This window comes from Erpetoichthys calabaricus, chromosome 1 (genome assembly GCF_900747795.2).
Source record: "Erpetoichthys calabaricus chromosome 1, fErpCal1.3, whole genome shotgun sequence".
Classification (NCBI taxonomy): Eukaryota; Metazoa; Chordata; class Cladistia; order Polypteriformes; family Polypteridae; genus Erpetoichthys; species Erpetoichthys calabaricus.
In genome coordinates this window covers 213145178-213154769 of record NC_041394.2, presented here as the reverse complement: position 1 = coordinate 213154769, position 9592 = coordinate 213145178, and the positions used below count along the sequence as shown (strand labels likewise).

General features: G+C 34.0%; 1 protein-coding gene across 1 annotated transcript in view; it reads right to left on the bottom strand.

The window, feature by feature from the left end:
• Window positions 1–2852: 2852 nt before the first annotated feature.
• The window catches only part of ahcyl2b (adenosylhomocysteinase like 2b), a 211758-nt gene continuing 205018 nt past the window's right edge, over window positions 2853–9592 (bottom strand). The window contains exon 17 of the mRNA XM_028811348.2: window positions 2853–6266. Coding sequence (XP_028667181.1) covers window positions 6260–6266 — 7 coding nt within the window. The 3' untranslated portion in view covers window positions 2853–6259. The remainder of the gene's footprint in view (window positions 6267–9592) is intronic.

Below are 9592 nucleotides of genomic sequence, written 5' to 3'. Positions count from 1 at the left end.
AAAAAATCCATCATTTTAATTATCTGTTCTTAAAGGAAACCATATGAAGGTGCCATTTGATTAACACTAGAGATGCTGAGCAACACTTAATCTGGAACAAAAGAGTATTGTTTTAAATAAAAACTCATTCCTGCAGGTCACTAACATGTCTTTGAAGACGATACCGGAATAGATGAATGGATATTAATGGACTTCTATGAAGACTTTTAACAGAATCCTTGGACTATTCAAACACACTTTCTCAACACAGTTAGCTTTATATTTTCTATATTAGATAAAGGTAAAAATATGATTCTGTGTCATTCTGCAATGTACAAATAATATTCCACTTTTTCAAAATTATGCAACTGCATGGCCACTATGGACAACCTTCAGAACTTGGCAAACACCTGGAAAATGCATTTTAATGTAGAAAAGTGCAAAGTGCCACACGTGGGCAAAAGGAACAGCAATTACAATGTTGCACAAGCAAACTGAAAAGGATTTAGGGGTTAATGTTGACGCAACATTTTCATTTACTAAGCGATACACAAAAGCAATTAAAGAAGCAAATAAAAAGTTAGATTATACCATAAAAATAGCTGAATTTAAGGGGTGTTATGCACAAACTATATAATGCACTCCGTAAGACAGTGTCTTAAGTATTGTGTGCAGTTCTGGTCGCCACGGTACAAGAAAGTCATTGCAACACTTGAGGCTGTGTAGAGGACAGCAACCAAGTGCATCCCAGGGGACTTAAGAACACATCCTACTCTGACAGACTCAAGAGGGTTAAACCTGTTTAGTCTTGAGCAGAGGAGGACGCATGGCACCGATAAAGTAGACCCAACAACATTCTTTCAGCTTAAGGGTGAATCATGTACTCAAAGACATCAGGGTAGACTAAGAAGAAGTGCATTTAAAACTGAAGACAGGAACAACTTCTTTATGCAAAGAGTTGTGGGACTCTGGAACAAACTACTCAGACATGTAATTGAAGCAAAACCCTGACAACCTTTAAGAAGAATGTGGATGAGCTAAACAAATGGGCTTGATGGACAGAATGGTCTCCTCTCATTTATCAGATTTCTTATGTTTCGTAGGTAACAATGACAGCCACCAGAAACAAACTTTTAGCTCAGTTTACTTGTATGGGCAGCAGTCAGCATGACTGCAGCTCAATCCTAGATGGCAAACAAGCAGCAGGTTTTAAACATGTGGCACATGTTGCAACATAAGTTTCACACATGCAGTACTTTTGGAAATAGCTTCAGTTCCTTAAGTATTCTTCCCACAACAGTCCAAATTGTGTTCTGTAGTGCTTCCAATACAGCTCCAATCTGACAGGAACCCTATCATAACACTCGCTAGCAAATGACTTCTTGCAGCATGCAAAGAAACACTGTAAATTATTTATGTATTTATAATTGTTCAGGTATTTATTAAAACAGCCAAAACATAATGCTTGCCTCTTTATTCCAGTTATTAGTCTAAGTGTCTTTTCCCTTTTTTAATATAAATTCTGCATAAAATTGCAGAGTTGTGTTTTTTTTATTATTTCTACAATCTTCTGACCTGCTTGATACAATAGCTGGGTTGCAAGGAGTTTGACCCTTTCCTGGTAACGACAAACACAAAGCAGAAATCTGCAATGAGCAGGTGCCACAACACTGTCACATGCACACAGTGTGCCGCCTGAATTTATTTATTATTTTGTAAATCAATGTTCAAATTTGCTGTTAAACCACAGATATTAAATTTTTCCCCATGACATCTCTGATCACATACAGCAGCATAAAGTTACTAAAATCTTACATTAAAGGCATAAACCTTGGCAAAGAAAGTGTGATAAACTTTGTATAGCAATGTACAACAGTGTACAATGTAACTGCTGTCTAAAATAAATTTGTATAATATGACCAATAAGTGCCAAGCATTGCACAAATACATTACCTAGGATTCATTTAGTCTATTTTTAATTTTTTTTTTTTTTTTTAAATTAAAAAAATCATAAATGCTGCTCAAATGGTGTGCTTCAGAATTTCTGCACAGCTTATTGGGAGACCATTCAGTAACCACGGTAACTTTCTGCAAAGCTCAAGGAACGATAGCAATCTTATTTTGTTTTTTTTTTCCAATTTATCATGATCACTCAATGAAAGATAATGATCCATTGCAACAGAAACACTTACTTCAGATTTCTGATATGGTGGTTTTTCACAAGGGGGGAAATGCTGACCAACTGTTTTATAATACAAGTGAAGGAATACAGGAACAAACTACTGTACTTAAAACACATGGCAGTACACAAAGTACATCACCCACCATTGCAAAAACATACATTAAGCCGGTGCAGTGTGACACTGTAGCAGGCAATACAAACCAACATTTTCCCTTTTTGCCAAATTCTCATGAACAAATTGTCACATCTGTATATCCACCGCTATAAAACCAGCAGAATGTAATTACAGTACGTCCAGTGCACAGAATACAGGCGTGGAAAGGAAAATGTTACAGGTGTCATATCTGATAATGGCTGTGTATGCCCTAAAAATTTAATATGCTAATCATTTGTGTTCTTTAACTTATAATTCAAGTATTTCAATCAATATATACCACACTGTACTGAATGCTTTGCCCCATTTCAACAAATGTCATTTGTAAGTCATGTTAATCAATTGTAGACTACTGACATCAGCACAAGATCCAAAAGAAACTTAAAAGCTATATGTACTTCATTTATGAGGAATTGAAAAAATAAACAGACATACACACAGGTCTGATAAAGAAAGAATGAAAACAATGTCCATGGTAAAATTAAAAGTATAAGGCGACCCACCCAAAATCTAGCTACTTTCAGAATAATGCAAAGGGAGGTTTTAGACTTTATTTAGTTTTTGATTACAGATTCATTATTGCTTATCTACTACAATCATTTGTAATAATTAAAACATCATTTGAACAAATTCAGTTTAACTGCTCAGTAATGCAAATTTATGATATATAGATTTATTTTTGTTCTTTAAAATTCTTGGTCTCAAAATGCTGGTGTTACCCTACCTCATTCTCTGCTTGATGCAATTACTTTGTGACTCAGTGGCCACATACAGAATCTAATCCTGAGACAAATTTGTCAAATAAAAGTTAAAACCATCACAGAATTGAACAAGGATAAAAAAGCACACTTTAAATTATAAACAAAATCCCCAAAGAGCGATCCCCCAAAACAACAGTTAAAAATTAAGACATTGGGCTTTACTTGCAAAAAAAAAAAATCATTGAAAAAGATGAACTGAAATTAGCACAAGTAAATTATGTTCAAATAATTTTATATATTTGACACCAAAAGTGACGTTTATCATCAGTATCAATACAGTGTTATATCCATCCAGATCTTAACAATTGGCAAGTACTGTACTTTGATATAGTCAAGTGACATTTTGCTTCTTTCATAACTGCAGTTATTCATTCACTTTCACATGAGAAATCAGTATGAAAAAAGGGACACCTGACAAAAAAAAATGACACATTATTTTGACACCCTCCTTTGAACAATTTGTAGAAAGTAGGAAATTTTATTTTGTTCATTTTACTCATAAGTTCACCATGCTGCATCTCACGATTACCTTACAATGCACTGTAAAGATTAAAAAAAAAAAAATTGTCTATTTTTTTAATGTTAGTATTATTGGTGACAAAAATATACATCTGCAAAACTTATTGCAGCAATTGTGGAGAATTCAGAAGTATCACACACCATAAAGCCAGTATTTCCTTTTATAATTCTTATATGAAAATAAATATTGAAATTAAAGGATCCAAATTCTATTGTTTTCCATACAATAAGCTGAACAGTTTTAGATGATGGTAAAAGTTTTATAAAAGTGGGTAAGAATAAAATCTCTTGGAAAAAATTATATTTTCATATGAAACGTATGTAAACAGCTGTAAAAGAGTAAATATGATATGCACATTTTAATTAATGACCCCAAAGGAAGCACTGCACACGCTCACAACAAGTGCATTAGGTTACAGAGTAGCACATTTGACATTAGTGCTGTGTCAAGGCCAGCACTGAGAGATACACAGTAAGTCATTTCTATTTACATCCTTTGTGTTTGTGTGTATGGGCATTATACAGACATAAACACACACATATTATGTTAATATATATATATGAGAATGAAAATAAATCAATAAGAAAGGGTTAACCTCTTGCTAAAAAATAAAAAAAGTTAGAAACAAAGTTTTGGAGGTGGCAAATGATCGAGTGTGTCAACAGTCAAAACATTAAGTTTCTTCCTTTTTATTTTTGGGCATGGAATTAACCTTGATCTATATTTTGCTTGTAAATACATGCTGATACAGGTCCTTCCCTATAAATATACATTTTCAAAAAAATTGGCAATACTATGAAAAAACAAATTCTTTACTTTTTTCATAAATGTTCTACTTTAATATATTTGTTACATTTTAATAGATATGGATGAATTCTTTAGCAGCACATACAGTATATAACACTGACATAACACCTTTGGGGTTTTGTCTCTTATTTAAGTATTTTTGCAGATATTAATTTTTAGAGTCTCTAGCACAGTGTTTTAATTAATTAAAATAAAGCCAACAGACAATGAGTTTAAAACAAATAAATAAAAAAGTGAAACAAACCTTACTTGTGGAGTTTTGAATAAAACAAAATTCTGTTAGTCAGTTCCACATCACATCATTAAAGATCACAGCAAACAAAAAGACATCTATATTTTTAAGGTTTTAAATCATGGGTAAACCAGCTGTATATTCATCAATCTATTGAAAAGCCACTTGTCCCCTTTTGTGTTCTGTTTGTTTTTCAAGTGGAAAAAGAGTGACAAAGGGTACCTAACATTTTTGTCAGATTTTTCTGACAGCAAACTTTGTTCTGCATCTTCCATGATGAGATATGAAAATAACTGCACAGGCACATTATCTTTCATTAAGTGTACTGATGAAAATTTCATCAGCACAATTACTCGTGGCCTTCAGAAACATTTTATAAGATGACCTTTTCTTAATCAAAATGTAAACACCAAAGAAGATGATTGTTAGTTGACACCATAACCTAAAATATGAAACATACTGTATAGCAAGAACAATCTTGTAATAAAAGTGAACTATTACTGCTAATGTTTACTTAACTTACTGTTCTTGAGATGAAAAGTATGATAAAGGAGATTTTCTAATGATTTTTTCTCCACATTATATAGAATGACCCAACAGTATTAAATCACTTCACCACCAAGACAGTGGAAGACACAAAGCATGAGTGGTACTTCTTGATTAACAGTAAAAGAGTTAATAGATACTACTCCAGACAAAACCTTAACAAATGCCAGTTCTTCTCAAAGAGTACATAACTGGCTACACAATGTACTCTATAGGACAAGATCAATTTTGATATGGCTAAATACCAATTACCAAAGCAGCATTATCTGTTAGTATTCTTTCCATTTTTGTCAGTTTGAATCAAGCTTGTAGTCTAAGAACATCAGTTTTTAACTGAGGGTTAAAATGTAATGCATTAAATAATTTCAGAATTTGTCAGAAAAAACAACATCACCTAAAACACTAAATTTTAATAGAAATGAAAGAAATAACTGAAATGCATTATATTCCTCACTGTAAATATGTCACTACATATTATACTAAATAAATTATCATAAGTTTAAAGATGTCCTGTAGTGTGCTTCATATATAGTGTTTCCCATGTATCTGTAGGGGAAAAAATCAAATTATAATGAACACATCTACAGTATGATTTACTTGTGCTAACTCTTCTCATCATATGGCAGTCAGAACAGTGATCAACAGAATAAAATACGGCTACGGTTCTTCAGAGATATTTTCAAAACAAAAAGACAGTAAGAGTAAAGTGAATGAATCAAAAGATGAAAAAAACAAGAAAAAATCATCATTCACTCTCCCCTCAATACCTCTCTTTTGTTTTACGATAACAACTATAATGGATTACTAACACCTGACAAAGATACGTTCGAGAAAATGAAACAATGTTACCTCTCCCAGCCACTTCAAAGAATGATAAAATGGCTTGGGCTGTCAGAGGTTAAGATTACAGTATTCTACTTTAAATAAATAAAAAACTCTTGATGCGCTTTCTGGTATTCCGTCAAGTCCAGCTTTAAACCAGGAGCTTCATTTTCCTTTACAGTAGCTTCATTTCTTGTTCTCAAATATACTGTTCTTCCAGTTTGTGTATTTGTTAAAATTTTCTTTTCACAGGAGATTAATACCTTGAAAGGAAAAAAGAAAAGTCAATTTGAAACTGAATCTATTATTAGTATAAAAGTGAAAATAACTGAAATAATGATTGGAATAGTTATTTGATACTAGAAAAATATAATGTTGGCATGTCTTTAATAACAGTCAGTGATAATAATACATGGTATTATCAGATGCTCTTTTAATATTTGCAATTTTACATGTAAAACATACTTTGTGACAGTCTGGACAGAAATGTATTCTAGCTTTCCAAGACGAAACACTGATAAAACACCTTTATAAATCCTTCTGTTTTTTATATTTCTATTACTAACTGTTCTTTCTCTGTCAAGTGTCATGGACATTCTTTTGTGAAGTTAATGTATTACATGATTTCAGGTTGAAACTATAGAAACACACAAGGCAATGAAAGAATCTATCAACACTGCTTGAGCAGATATTTTAGTGCTATGTGATGAATTTGTGACACCAACAAAGGTACACATAGATGCCACTTTTGAAAAAGGATTAATCACTCTTTTTAAAAGCACTTTTTTAAAAAAAAAAGGCCAATAAATGAAAAACATGACTGACTTTGTATTACAAAGGAAAAGGCGATGGTCAGAAAGAACAGATAAATAAGCACAACATATGCCCTCAAAAATAATGTAAACTAGTTATAAAGAAATCAGCATGCACCAACTAGAAGGATGATGGTTGAGAAAGGTATCTTTGCTTGAAATTGTGCAATGCAGTCAAGCCTTGCCCTGTTACAGTAGTCCACCTTGCAGATATTTGCTCATTTTCTTTTTCCAAAGATGATGCTGAACAGGACAAGCTCAACTTAACTGGGCTAAATTATTTATGTATGACTGAACACAAATCCCACAAGCTACGTAACTCATTTTTAATCACACTCTATTTTGGGAGTTCAGGTTGACTCTCTTATTATAGTCTTAAAACTCCAAGATGTATAAAGCAGTATACTGTATTCAAGTTGTTGTCCTTAAACAATCCAATTTTTAAAATAAACTAAATTAATGATTAATACTTGTATTAACAATGAGGGCGGCACGGTGGCGCAGTGGGTAGCGCTGCTGTCTCGCAGTTGGTAGACCTGGGTTCGCTTCCCGGGTCCTCCCTGCGTGGAGTTTGCATGTTCTCCCCGTGTCTGCGTGGGTTTCCTCCAGGCGCTCCGGTTTCCTCCCACAGTCCAAAGACATGCTGGTTAGGTGGATTGGTGATTCTAAATTGGCCCTAGTGTGTGCTTGGTGTGTGGGTGTGTTTGTGTGTGTCCTGCGGTGGGTTGGCACCCTGCCCAGGATTGGTTCCTGCCTTGTGCCCGGTGTTGGCTGGGATTGGCTCCAGCAGACCCCCGTGACCCTGTGTTTGGATTCAGCGGGTTGGGAAATGGATGGATGGATTAACAATGAGTGTTTGCTATATGTGCTGACATCTGTTTGGTTAAACAAAATCTGCAAATAACTGTCATCTTGTATGAAGAAGCTAAACACCAATAGTGCATTTCTGCATGAAATGCATGGTATAAACCCATACTGCAAAGTAAACTAGCAGCACCAAACCAGAATTGAGTGTTAGTGTGAATTATGACTGAGAGCATCTGTGTCTGACAGCTAATCATAAACAATGAAATCCACAAAATACTATAAGTCATCGGAAGGTAGAAAGAGTTTGCTATATAGCTATCATTTCTAGAAGGGTAAACTGACAGAGACAAAAATGACAAGAAACAGAGTAAATAACACATTATTACCCACCTTTGCTTGTGCCCAGTGTTGCAGGGAAAGCAAATTAAGGGACTAATTGAGTTTGACGAGGGCACTCTTGTTTCTGCAATTGTTTTTTTATTTACTTTTTTTGTCTCACTCCTCTCTAAACATTACATTACCTCAGTCCAAACACACGTAAGGCAATTCTTTTTCAAACTCAATATATGAACATCATTAATAGGCAGAGAGAGGTATAAAATAATAATATTGTTTGTAGATGGTGGATTTCATAAACCTTATTTACAGTTCTGTGAAAGTGTTTGCCTTCTTCCTGATATCATCTATTTATGAGCAGTTATCAAATTGAAAGGCTTCAGATCTTTAGACAAAATGCCATATAGATAATGGGAACCACAATAAATATATGACAGGATTTCTAAACTAATACTTAAGATATTTACGTAATAGTTATCCAACATTTGTGTTTCCTTTCTGAAAAGGTAGTTATTGCCTTCTTACTGTAGTTACTCACTCAAGAAACCAAGGTTAATTCATAATTAGACAGTTTAACCACTTAAGCACATCAGGACACCAACATATTTCAAAGTTGTTTATGTATGTTGCAATAAACCCACAACTCATCAAAAGCAATAGTAGTATTTTTACATACCCAAAGGTGTCTTCTTTCAAATAAATCATAAATTTCCATGTTGTCAGCTCTCTTTTATTAGTAAAAATATGCAACTTGCACATGTATATGCCGAGGCAAGCAAACCAACTCATTAATATTGGATAGCTGAGTTTTAGACCTTTACAGTGATGTCTAATCATCCATGATTGGTCACTTGTACTATTTACACAACTATATGTTGTATTACACACAAGGTTCTGTGAGAGTGCATACAGATTGTTTGATGTGCAATAAGACTTGAATTTGTACAAGGGAAATGCCATCTTCTTTAAAAAAAGAAAACAAATCAAACAGTTGAGGAAGTCCTAGAAAAACTACAAAATGCGGGATACGAATCACAGTATTAGCTCTGAAGGACTCAATGCCATGTTTGATTTGTAAGTACTGCTTAGTATAACTTTGAAGTGTGGCAGCGTGCCCTTTTACAGTTCAAGCATCATGGGTGGCATATCCAGATTGTTTCTGCTGCACATTCTTCCTATGTTAGTTTTCTGAGCAGTGCCCTTCCAATTTCAACTTCTGCATGCACTTGCTCATAGTTTCACATGAGGAACCATTTAATTGAATGTCACTGGCTTTGATCGAGGCTTTTTCCCCTCCACCAAACCCAGCACTGGAAGAAGGAAGTATGAAAATGTCTATATGTACTTCGTATATTCCTAACATGAAATGCAGCACAGAAGCTCAAAATGTAAGGTTTGTTTGTGTCTAGTAGTAAACAAATATTTTCAAGTACTGGCATGAAAAACAATTTTGAAAGTAAAGATTTGGATGAATGTATAATTATACTTACATAGTTACAAATTGTTTACTTACTGTTTCAGTGTGATTATATATATATATATATATATATATATATATGGTGGATTGCCGGTTTCCCATTCCGGCTCTCACCCCCAGGCCGCCAGGAGGAGCTCTCCCAACAGTGTAGACGTGC